This window comes from Canis lupus, chromosome 26 (genome assembly GCF_011100685.1).
Source record: "Canis lupus familiaris isolate Mischka breed German Shepherd chromosome 26, alternate assembly UU_Cfam_GSD_1.0, whole genome shotgun sequence".
NCBI classification, from domain to species: domain Eukaryota; kingdom Metazoa; phylum Chordata; class Mammalia; order Carnivora; family Canidae; genus Canis; species Canis lupus.
The window spans coordinates 183,345-196,368 of NC_049247.1; the positions used below are offsets into that span (position 1 = coordinate 183,345).

Genomic DNA, 13,024 nt, shown 5'->3' on the forward strand with positions numbered 1-13,024 from the left:
CAGTATTATACTGTTTTAGTTACAATAGCTTTCTGATAGATCACGTTCCTTCTTACTCTTTTTTTTCCCCCTAAGATTTTATTTATTACTCATGAGAGACACACAGAGAGAGGCAGAGACAGAAGCAGACTCCCCTCAGGGAGCCTGATATGGAACTTGATCCAGGACTCTGGGATCATGCCCTGAGTCTAAAGCAGACACTTTATTATTTTTTTAAGATTTTTTTTTTATTCAGAGAGAGAGAGAGAGAGAGAGAGGCAGAGACACAGGCAGAGGGAGAAGCAGGCAGAAAGCCTGACGTGGGACTCGATCCAGGGTCTCCAGGATCACGCCCTAGGCTGCAGGCGGTGCTAAACCGCTGCGCCACCGGGGCTGCCCCCAAACACTTTATTTTTTTTAAAGATTTTATTTATTTATTCATGAGAGACACAGAGAGAGAGACAGAGAGACAGAGAGAGAGAGAGAGAAGCAGGCTCCATGCAAGGAGCCCGATGCAGGACTCGATTCTGGAACTCCAGGATCACACCCTGGGCTGAAGGCAAGGCGCTAAACCGCTGAGCCACCCAGGGATCCCCTAAAGCAGACACTTTAGACTTCAACCACTGAGCCACCGAGGTGTCCCCCTGTCTTATTCTTTCTCTTCTAATTTTTTCTAGGTTATTCTTACAAGTTTGTCTCATAAGATATATTTTAGATATTTTTTAGAATATTCTTGCCAAATTCTCTTAACAGAATTCATTAGAATTCAATCATGACTATTCAGGTTAAAGAGAAAAACCATGCACTATCTATAGAGGAAAAGTTAAGTGACAGTGGATTTTTTATCTGAATCCATGGAAGCCAGGGGAGGTGGTACAACATTTTTCACATGCTGGAAAAAAAATTGTTAATCCTTAATTCTAGATCTACCAAAAAAATATTCTTCAGAAACCAAGGGGAAATAAAGACCTTCAGATGATGAAGATGAAGGAAAACTAAGAATTTGGCACCAGCAGGCCTTATCTTGAAGACTAACTAGGAGCACGTGGGTGGCTCTGTCAGTGAAGCATCTGCCTTCCTCTCAGGTCATGATCCTGGGATTGAGCCCCACATTGGACTCCCTGATCAACTGGGGGAATCTGCTTCTCCCTCTGCCCCTTCCCCCACTCTTGTGCTCGTTCTACCTCGCTTGCTGTCTCTCAAATAAATAAAATATATATTTTTTAAGTATAGCACCATCTGATGTGGTGTTTGGAGTATCAACAGTGATGTTGATAGGAAGGGTTAAATGAACGTAGATGGAAGTAAGGTTTCTGCACTTCAGTCAAAGTGGTAAAATGTCAATATGAGCATGCTGTGTTAAATTAGGTATTTATATTGTAATACTAAGTGAAACCACAAAGATACCTCAAAATATTTTCAATAAGGAAAAATAATTCTAAAAAAATGTTCAAGTAACCCACATAAAAGCAAGAAAACATAAAAAGATGAGAAACAGAAGGAACAAGTCCCATCTAATATTAGGTGTATAAATAGTATACACACACACACACACACACACTTAACTGTGACTCTACTATATAAAATAACTGTCACCAATGACTCTCCTTTTTCCATAGCACTTCCTGTAGTGTCTCTAATCAAATGTATCTTCTCAAAAGGTCCTTTTAAAACGACTCCATCCAATTGTAGCTTCTTTCACATCCACATTAATCTTGGTCATATTGCCCTGCATTGTTTTTGTCATAGTATTTATTCTTCCCAGACTCCTTCTCCTCATTTCCCCTCTCCCCTCACTAGAAGGAATATAAACTCGTGAGAGCAGAAGGCTTTTCTGTCCTGTTCAGACCTTGACCCCATCACCTAAAAGAGCAGTACGGGAGAAGCAGTACATGGTGTATAGAGGCTTATAAAGTATTTTTGAATAAGTGAATGAATAGATCCAAGTAGTAGCATTTTGTAATGTGTATGTTTCATTGTACTGATTTATCATAAGTTAGTCAAATAGAGTCAAAGACTCTAATGTTTAAACTAGACAACAGGATATAATTTTTTATCCATTAACATTAAATTCTATACAGTGGGGGATGCCTAGGTGTCTCAGTGGTTGTTTGCTTTGGCTCAGGTCGTGATCCTGGGGTCCTGGAATCAAGTCCCACATTGAGCTCCCCATGGGGAGCCTGCTTTTCCTTCTACCTATGTCTCTACCTTTCTCTGTGTCCCTCATGAATAAATAAAATCTTTTTCTTTTTTGAATAAAATCTTTAAAAAAGAACGTTTTTCATCTATATTATAAACGTCAGGCCCTGGAAAGTACATAAAGCCCAGCAAAAGAGAAAATAATTCTCAGATGCATCAGTATTATCTTGAAAGGACCAGTGATACACGTGATTCCCTCATTTTGTGAAGACCCTGAGGGACAGGTCCAGCGGAAACCTTCCCAGGGATCAAAGCCATGAGCAGTGCACTGGGGAGTTTACTTAACACAGATGGAGGATGGCTAGAAACATGGATATGCAAGGATACCTTGGCAGAGGTAACCCAGTTGGCTGGTTGTTAGGATCCAGACAGGAATAAAGCAAACAAGGAAGTCTGAGGAAAAGGCAACATGAACTCTGCACTTTGGTAGTGGACATAAAGCAGGTTGGTTCTTATGTCTTACAATACTTAGAAGAGGCAGAGAAAGCAAACAGGGGCAGTGTGACTCATCCTGTGTGTATGAGCTGCCTTCAGGTCCAGTGAGCATTTTAAGGCAAAGTAAGTATAATAATGGGATTGTGATCATGGTTAAGACCACAAGCGTTAATGATATTTGCCTACCCAGAAGCAGTCAGCCCAACAGACGGTAAAATGGCCTATTGATGATTCCTTGGTTTTATAGTATATACTTGTGACCCAATTATCAGGTCCTCAAGGATATCCAGCTTCTACATTTTTTATTATAGAAATAAGACCTTCATAAGCTGCCCATCTGTTTTGGCTCTTTAGACCCCAGGATCAATTAGCCACTTCCACAGTTGCCTGCAGCAACAGCAATTCTGATTACCATCCAGATCTTGAGGCTATCACAGTAATCCTGCCATTTTGTCTATCAAATTAAATTCTGCTACTAGACCTGTTCCATCACAGAACCCAGGAGTCTCCTTTGATATCAAGGACCTCACTTTGGGGCACCCTTGATGCTTAGCACAGCAATGAGCACATATTTATAAGACCCTGGTGCTCCTCTTACCCACATTAATTTCTCGATGTCCCTCTTGGAGGTCAAGGTTCGGAGAATTGGTAAATGGATTACTCATAACAAACCTATATCATCACATTTCCTTAAATTCATATATTATGCCAAGGAGTTTTTGACAGCCCATCTTTGTATTGGCTTCTGTCAAGTCCAAGATTTCAGATAATAAACTGAACAGAAAGAAAGATACTGATAGATTAACAAAATCAAAATCTTGTTCATTGTAAAAACTAACAGGCAGACTTTTGCCAAGATGAAATGAGAATAAAAGAGAATCACAAATAAACATAAATGAAAAAATCAGCATAACACAGATACAGAAGAGATCCAAATAACTATAATTTGATACCAGTAAACATAAATTGCTAGAGAAACACCCTACTCAAACTTCCTGAATAATATATAAAGCAATGGGAGTTGCATGTGATCTCCTGCAGTAAGTTCCTAGTCTTCTCAGGATTTGTCACCTGTCTCTAGAATGCACATGGGGCATCAGGGTCTCCAAAATGCTAGCCAGCTCTTCCTCATCCCACTGGTTGTAGCAATTTCACTGTTACCAGACTATGTCCAGATAGTCTGGACCTCTTCAGACTATCAGGCAGCCCTGGGGGTAAACCTGAATGTGTAATGTCTGCTCCATGTTAATGCAAACCTCATCCAATCCTTTTTCCTGAATAGGATAAAAAGAATGTATCTGTCAAATCAAAGTCTATATCCTAGGTACCTGAGAGCATATAAATCTTCTTTAGGAATAGTATCACATCTGCTAGGAGGACTATTACTTGGTTGAATGTGTCTAGTTCATAGGCATTGTAGTCTGTAGGGCTTGCCAGGCTTCTAAAAAGCCTGAAGTACTGAAGTAGATAGCAGTGTGATATCAACTCTACCAGTGTATCCTTTAGGTCTTTTAGAATAGCACTCATTTCTGCCACCCCCTCTCATCTCCCCCTCCCCCCCCCCAGTGCATTACTGTGTTTTATCTACTATCCTATCCAAGGAGAAAGTCTTAGGGACCTCCATTTGGCCTTCCCCACTATGGTGAGCCTTAGCCAAAGACCAGGGATCCAGGGCCAGGTTTACTCCAGCTGCCAAGAATGCCAACCTGTCCAACAGCACAGAGCCTCTCTCACCAGGGTTGATTTGGCTACTGCCATTAGTGAAGGTCCAGAATAAGAGACCAGGGCTGAGCCCCCAGCACAGCACCTTTCCCTGATGAGAGTAACTGGCACTTGGTGTCAAGTTGACAATTTTGCCCCCGAAAAGATCACCATTCTCACAATTAAAAACATGTTCCAGGTAGGGGTTTTCTTTCCTGCTCACAGGGCCTCAGCCAGCACCACTATCCAAAGGCAATTACAGAATAATTGAACAGTATGGGATTCCTTATTTACTGTATCAGACCAGAAGCAACCACTTTGCAGCAAAAGGAGTGCAAGAATATGCCCAGAACAATAGGGTGCACTGGATATATTACAGAACTTACCTTGGAGCAGCTGCTGGTGCTGCCGAGCACTGGAAAGGCCTCATGAAGGCAGAGCTAAAGCCCATCTCAGAAGCAATATTCTTCAGGGACAGGGTGCCATCCTTCCAAATGCAGCTTTTAAGCTAGATAAGACCTTTTGTGTGTCCCCAAAGCGGACGACATGGGTCTGCATACCACTGTTTGGAAGAAGGGATGGCCTCGCTTGCCACCACCATTACCAATGATTACCTCCAGGGCACTTCATGCTTCCCATAACCACAACGCTGGACTCCAATCCCCGAAGGGAACACACTTTTCACCCAGAGATAGAGCAAATTTTCTGCTTAATTGCAAGCTACCAGTCCAATGTGGGCATCACGCTCTTTGTGTCCAGGAGCCAGCAGGTCCCAGAAGTGGGGTCACTCTTTTCCCAGGGGTTCTTGATGTATCACAAGGAGGAGGATGTAGGGCTATTTACACAACAGTGTGAGGAGGAATTAGTGGATTCAGATGATCCACCTATATGTTTCTTGCATTTACCATCTGCTCAGGTCTGAGGAGGGCCTGGTAACCATGGCTCAGACCCCTGAAGAGGGAGGAGCCACCAATGCCAGCAAAGGCCACAGAATGGCTCACAGGTGAGAAGGGACCAGCTGGTCTGAGCAACCTGTTTCCTCAGTCTCTCCTCAGACAGACCTAATGCTGGGGAAATGGGGCTCAGCAGTGAAAGGGATGGACTGTGGTGACAGATGGGCAATCCAACCCCCTCCAAGGAAGGGCTTCCTGGCAGGGAGAGTGGCCAGCAGACTGCCTCCAGCTGCCGGCTTCTGTGAAGTTGGCCTCACTAAAAGAACTGCTTGACCTGGGATGATCCTCTTCATAGGGCAGCAGGTCTCTAGTGACAGAGCACCTCAGAGCTATGGAGATCTGATCATATTGGCCCAATACGAGATACTCCTGAGCAGCACATGCTTGAGCTCCCTACTGGTGTGGCCAGGGTCTCAACAGTCTCTGTGCAGCCTGACTTCTTCCTCTGATCTGCCCTTTGCTATTTATCCTGCCATCACATCACAGCTGTTGATCCTCAATAAACATCTTGCATTCCAAACTTCATCTCAGCATCCACTTCCAGAGAATCCAAATCAGGACACAGTCTGACCTCCTGTGTTGGAATATTTGGGTTGTAAGTAAAAAACACAATGTGAACCAGCCGAAGCAAACATGAGAATTTATTACAAGGATGTTCAGGATAGCTCATACAAAAATGCAACAATCAAGGCATGAAAAGGGTAGAGGGCAGAGGTGACCCCGGACATCAGGACCAGAAGAACCAGATCCTGGAGCACGAGCTTCCATGGCTTTGTTCTGGCCTCTAACTGCACCCCCACATGGTTGGGGAAACCACGGAGAGTTACCATGTGTATATGTTACAGCTTCAGTCTCTCAAACTATACAATGAAGGGCAGTCCCAGCTTTCCAGAAGCTTTCTAATGGAAAAGAAAGTGACGGTTATATTATCACAGTGACAGACACGTGTGCAGGTTCATAAAGTGTGGACAGGCATTAACAAGGAACACAGACACTTCAGTGACAGAAGATGCAAAAAGTGCAGGACTGTGGAAACCTCAAGGAACTGCAGATAGTTCAAGGAGGCCAAAAAAGCCATGTGCCAGAAAAATGCTATTCAGAAGTGATGGACAGGCTGGGTTGGTACAGAGGTCCACATTGACCATGTGGGCGGTACACTTAAGTCCGCAATTAGCCCCATGGAATTTCAGCAGAGGAGTGCGAAGTCAGAATTGCATCTCAAAGCAACTCCTAAGCATGGAATCTGAAGACAGTCACAGTGGGGTGAGCTCATCGGCACTTTGGCCAGACTAGGTGCTGAACATCCAGCAGCTTGTTGGTTCAGTATTTGTAGACTAAGGAGCTGAGCAAAATTGACAACCTGATCATATATTGCTGGGGTAAGTGACCAAATGAGAGACGCCTCAGGTGCAGATTCCAAATGCTCGCTGATCTGTATTCTGCTGTTGGGTAAGGGCGTTGCTGGATAAACTGGATACTCTTTGCGTTTATTTCACCTCAGGCTCTACAGGACATGATCTTGAAATCAGAATATCCGGGACATATGGATCCATAGAGGTAACTGTATCTGATTACCAAATCCCACAAAGAAACACTGAACAGAAGGCACTCCTGGGACAGGTCCCAAAATTCAGACTTTACTTAGTAAAAGGAATACAATAGGAAGTGTCCTCTACAGCACTGTTTCCAGGCCAGTGGGGGAACCAGGTGGAGAGGAGAGAGGGGACATGCCTTCCACCTGGTCTACTTATACATCCAATCAACACAACCTCCAGTGCTCCAGGAGGCTGCACATAAATCCTTCAACTTAAAACCAGTTTTCTTCTTGGTGTGGGATTTGTGGTGGGAACCAATGAGGGAAAACGAGGAGACACAGGTTTTTGTGATTTACCGAGGTAATTTAAAAGACACTAAAAATACCTAATTTCAGAATCAAAGCCCTCTCGTGCGAGTTCTACACAACATGCCTGAGCCTCCGCATAAGGCTACTGTCAACATCAGCCCTCCCCGTCTGATAACTGGCTCTTTGGGGGGAGGGGGGAAAACCCTGCTCTTGGGTGTTCAACCAGTGGGGTAGTGCTGACATTCTAATCTTTAGTGAGACAAGTACTGGGTTTAACTGCTTAACAGTAAATGAAATAACCTAGGATTGAGGTGAGCAAAATTAGATCATGTTTAGACAACAGACTCAAAGCTCAATCCAAAAACTAATGAATCAAACTCTGGGAAGGGGAAAGAGAATCATGATAAATGAAAATTTAAAAATGGGAAAATCTACAAAGTTAAGACATCACCCTGTAACTATTCTATTACAAATGAATTTGCTAAAAATACTTTAGGTTTAGGGAGAAAGGTAGGAAGTCCTTACATTTGAGTATGAATACAAATTTGGGGACCTAGATACTTTTAATCCGGTGCAGTGGTTTAGAAAACTACTACGTCCCAAATATTCAATAATGATGCTAAAATTGGTAACTAAAGGAAAAAGACACTGCTAGAATCAAAAGCACAATACACCATACTGATAAAGCAAGAGAGAAGTCTTTGATTTTTCCAAGTCTGGTAACAAGATTGGACTTTTCTGAATTTCACCATCATACAAAGAACACTGTTGACTTTATCAGGCAACATTGTAGAAATCACTGCAAAGTTCTACCTAAGGGGTGGTTCATGCACTGCCAAAGCGAACCCTACTTATCATGAAAGGTTCACAGTGGGAGTCTCCATGTAGAGGATGCAACTAATGACACATGGTGGAACACAGATATTTCAAATGATGCAACAATGAAAATCCTATTTCCTAATACCTATCCAGTAATTACAGCAAGTCACAGGAAGGCAAGACAGGCTTCTTTGAACACACCAAAAATATATTTTCCACCACAAAAATCCGTATTTTACATTAGTTACATTAGTTAATGCTAACTCCTAAATTTAACCTAGATGGTTTTTCCATCTAGCTTTTTTTCAAGAGATTTTAAGAAACACAAAAAACATATTGGCACACAGCATCGTGATACATCAGAGGGAAGTAACATACAAGCTATACGTGGGGACACAGCACTTGAAGTATGTCTATTTGACGCACGAAGGTGCCAAGCTGAGTGGGAGTAAGACTACACAGCACTACTGCCATCTAGCCTAAATGTTGAGTGATAGTTCATACACCTGCTTTCTTTTGATCACTCATGAGTCACTATAGCTAGGCTGTGGCTCCTACCTTTTAATACTTATTAAAAAGATTTTATATAATTGTTTCAGACTCTCAGATTGCACACTTCATATAATGTTGGCTTTCGTAACTGAAGAGAAAGGGCAACAACAACAGATCCCTTTTATATGCCAATAGGCCATAAGGAAAAAAGATGTGTTATCACTTAAGCTGGATATTTAGCAGTAAGATGTGTTATATCAGCTACCATTTTCATTGTATCATTGAAACAGAAAAACCAGCAGCATGTATGTGTCCTGACATCAGAGGCACTACCAGGAATGTGCATTTCATGCTCACAATCACATTAGCATGATTCCAAAATATGAGACACCCTGTGAGACACAGGAAAATAAGTCATTAATACCACTGAGAAATGTCTTATTTAGATGTTTCAAAGAGTCAATTTATTCACATATTCTTATTAAAGATTTTATTTGTTTATTCATGAGACACACAGAGAGAGGCAGAGACATAGGCAGAGGGAGAACCAGGCTCCTTGAGGGGAGCCTGATGTGGGACTGGGATCCTGGGTCTCTGGGATCATGCCTTGAGCCGAAGACAGTCGCTCAACCACTGAGCCACCCAGGTATCCCTATTCACATATTTTAAAAGCTTCATTCTTCAGAGTGAGCATATCAACCATCAGAATTGGGATTTTTTTTTTAAGATTTTATTTATTTATTCATGAGAGACACACAGAGAGAGGCAGAGACACAGAGGGAGAAGCAGGCTCCATGCTGGAAGCCAGATGTAGGACTCAATACTGGGTACCCAGAATCAGGCCCTGGGATGAAGGTGGCGCTAAATTGCTGAGACACCCAGGCTGCCCCAGAATTGGGAATTTTTGATAACCATGTCTATTAATAAAAAAGTACAGGTTCCCTTGATAGCTTTACTTCTAGGGGCATATTTCCAAGGCCTTTAAATTAGTAGTTTTGCCCACAATATGAATTTCCCCAAAATACAATGTGGTTGGATTACCTGCTGAAGATTGTCCCATACTTAGTATTTTAACTGAGCTTCATTTCTGAGAGTATGTTCTGAATGCACAACAGCTGTGATTTCTTGATAAAAATATTACATCACTTGCTGCATTCATGGGGTTTTTCTTCACTTACTGGACTAGTGTTTACCCCAGTGGGGATATTTCCAACAGCTAAGGAGATGTGACCTTTGCAAAGCTTTCTGACATTCACAGTATTCCTCATTGCTATTAATTTCCTGCTGTATGTCTGACAGTTTTCTGAAATCCACTGCATCTCACAGGCTCATTCTACTCTCAGGGTTCTTATACGAAGAAGTTAATCTGCTGAAGGCTTTCCTTACATAACCTCAGAGTTCCTATCCTAATGATTACCAGACAGACACATAATGTGATGCAATTATTTATTTGAAAGATTTACCATAACTGCGTTTTCTGAAGTACGAAGAGGTGAGATCTCTGTCAAAGACTTGGTATGAACTCCATTCCTAGGAATTCTTCACTGTATGAGTTCTCTGGTGATTAATGAGCTGTGACTTTTGGGAGAAGGCTTTCCCACATTCATGGCACTGGTAAGGCTTCTCTCCTGTGTGAATTCTCTGGTGATTAACAAGCTGTGACTTCTGAGAGAAGGCTTTCCTACATTCGCTGCAGCCGTAGGGCTTCTCTCCAGTGTGTGTCCTCTGATGTGGTATTAGGTGTGATTTCCGAGAAAAGGTTTTGCCACACACGCTGCATTCAAAGGGTTTCTCTCCTGTGTGTGTTCTCTGATGATTGATGAGGCTTGACTTCTCCCTGAAAGCTTTCCCACACTCGCTGCATTCATATGGTTTTTCTCCTGTGTGAGTTCTTTGATGTCTAATTAATTCTGATTTCTCAAAGAAAGCTTTCCTACAAAGACTGCATTCATAGGGTTTCTCTCCTGTGTGGATTCTCTGGTGAGTGTTCAGTTGTGACTTCTGGGAGAAGGCTTTTTCACAATCCCTGCACCCGTATGGTTTTTCTCCCGTATGAGTTCTCTGGTGAGTTGCAAGACTTGACTTCTCACCAAAGGCTTTCCCACACTCCGTGCATTCATAGGGTTTCTCTCCTGTGTGAGTCCTCTGGTGTGATATGAGATGTGACTTCTGACAAAACGCCTTCCCACATTCACTGCAGACATAGGGCTTTTCTCCTGTATGAATTCTCTGATGATTAGTAAGGCTTAATTTTTCACTAAAAGCTTTCCCACACTCACTGCATTCATAGGGTTTTTCTCCTGTGTGAGTCCTCTGATGTCTAACAAGCTGAGATTTCCTGCTGAAGGCTTTCCCACATTTACTGCATACAAAGGGTTTCTCTCCTGTGTGAGTCATCTGATGGGATATGAGATGTGACTTCTGGGAGAAGGCTTTCCCACACTGAATGCACACATGAGGCTTCTCTCCCGTGTGAGTTCTCTGGTGGTTGATGAGACTCGACCGCTCTCTGAAGGCTTTGCCACATTCACTGCATTCATAAGGCTTCTCTCCAGTATGAATGGTCTGATGTCTAATGAGCTCGGACTTCTCAAAGAAGGCTTTTCTACAATCACTACATCCATAGGGTTTTGTCCCTGTATGAGTCCTATGGTGAGTAACAAGTTGCGACTTCCTGCTGAAGGCTTTCCCACACTCTCTACATTCAAAAGGTTTCTCTCCTGTATGAATTCTCTGATGATTAATAAGATTTGACTTCTCACTAAAGGCCCTTCCACATTCATTGCACCCATAGGGTTTTTCACCTGTGTGTGTCCTCCAATGTGATATGAGATGTGACTTCCGGGAGAAGGCTTTCCCACATTCACCACATTCATATGGTTTCTCTCCTGTGTGTGTTCTCTGATGTGATGTGAGCTGTGACTTCTGGGAGAAGGCTTTCCCACACTGGCCACAATCATAAGGTTTCTCTCCTGTATGAGTTCTGTGATGTGTAATAAACTGTGACTTCTGGGGAAAGGTTTTGCCACACTTCCCACAGCCATAGGCTATCTCTCTTATATGTCTGCTCTGATGTTTAATGAGACTGGATTTCTTAGTGAAGCGTTTCCTACATTCACTGCATTCATAGAGTTTCTCCCCTAAACGAGTTCTGTGATATATGATAATCTGTGACTTCTTAGAGTTAATTTTATATTTATCATATTCATAATATTTTAACCAAGTATCAGTTTCCTCAGGCTTGGTATGCAGAAACAATTTATCAAATACACTTAAGCCATCTGGTTCTGTTTTTCCATAATCTGCTTTTGGAATAAGTAAATCTAAGTGACGTTTTAAAAGTAATGCATCTACATCATCTTCACTGTTTGATTTCCTTAAAGGAATCAAGTTCATGCTCAGATTGAATTTTTTTCCAAATGCATCACATTCATCATCTTGTTTCATATTTCTAAGCTTCTCCTGGTTATCTTGGTGCCATGTCATGTGACCATTTACTTGCAAGACTTGTTCTATAAAGAAAGAAAACCCTGTGAATGCTTCTATAGTTGTGTTTTTAAAGATTTATTTATTTTCGAGAGTGTGCAAGAACATGCACGATGAGAGAAGGGGGAGAAGGATAAAAGAGAATCTTGAGCAGACTCCCCAAAGAGTGTGGAACCCAACACAGGGCTCAGTCCCATGACACTGAGATCACAACCTGAGCCAAAACCAAGAGGTGGATGCTCAACTGACTGAGCCACCCAGACGCCCCTTCTATGGTTATGTTTACTGAATAAAAAATGAGCAATGCTGTTTGAGGGGATGAATGCTTTGGAAGCCTGTATCTCAGTCCCAAGTATGAGATCTATCCTCTAGGTATGGGGAGGAAAAAAAAGAAAATGCTATAAACAGGAATAAGATACAGGCAGTATATTAAGTCACCTCTGGTTCCTGTCAAATAAAAGTTAGTAAAATGAAAAGAAAATGTAAAAAATACATCAAGAGCAAGGAGGAACAAAGAAAGGAGGGTGGAAGAAGTACTGATCCGATATTCTGAGGAGCTGATTTCATTCATGCCTAATAAGGATATACTGTGCTCTGGGTGACCATGGGGACAGGAGCCAGGAAACCCCAATGAAGCTTACATTCTAATGGAGAAGAAGACATAGAAAATCAACAGGTTTTACAGAAGAACTACTAAAGCCATTACAAGCTTGAAGAATGAGAAATCATTTGTGAACTTTTCCCCATTTTTAAGTTTTCTGGAAGTTTGAAACTCCCACTGCATTTTCAACATCATAACCAAGAAAGGCATGTCATGGAGCACATCATCTTTCATGATGGAAACCTATCATGGAAAATACCCTCATAGTATGAGGGAAAAAGAGGTCTGCAGGTTAAAGTCAGGGTCTACTACAGAAATATTAACTTTGAGATATAGGTTAGGAGTCTGAATAAAGTGTTACATAAACAGATGTGAGAGCAGAAAATGTAGTATTAATAAACTTACAACTTTACATTACTTTAAATGTGATATTGTTAGACTAAGGACACGTTTGGAAATTTTTACTTTTTTCCCACTAGGAAAATGGGACTGCTTTAGTTTTGGTTATTTGTGGGA

The 13,024-nt window shown here is 41.9% G+C and overlaps 2 protein-coding genes across 14 annotated transcripts in view; both read right to left on the minus strand.

The window, feature by feature from the left end:
* The window catches only part of ZNF140 (zinc finger protein 140), a 47,691-nt gene that overhangs the window by 30,944 nt on the left and 3,723 nt on the right, over positions 1 to 13,024 (minus strand). The gene's annotated exons all lie outside the window — the stretch shown is intronic.
* The window catches only part of LOC100686099 (zinc finger protein 84), a 65,110-nt gene continuing 57,975 nt past the window's right edge, over positions 5,890 to 13,024 (minus strand). For all 13 annotated transcript variants that reach the window (XM_038574573.1, XM_038574571.1, XM_038574576.1 and 10 more), the window contains one exon: positions 5,890 to 11,933. In XM_038574573.1, coding sequence (XP_038430501.1) covers positions 9,952 to 11,933 — 1,982 coding nt within the window. In that variant the 3' untranslated portion in view covers positions 5,890 to 9,951. The remainder of the gene's footprint in view (positions 11,934 to 13,024) is intronic.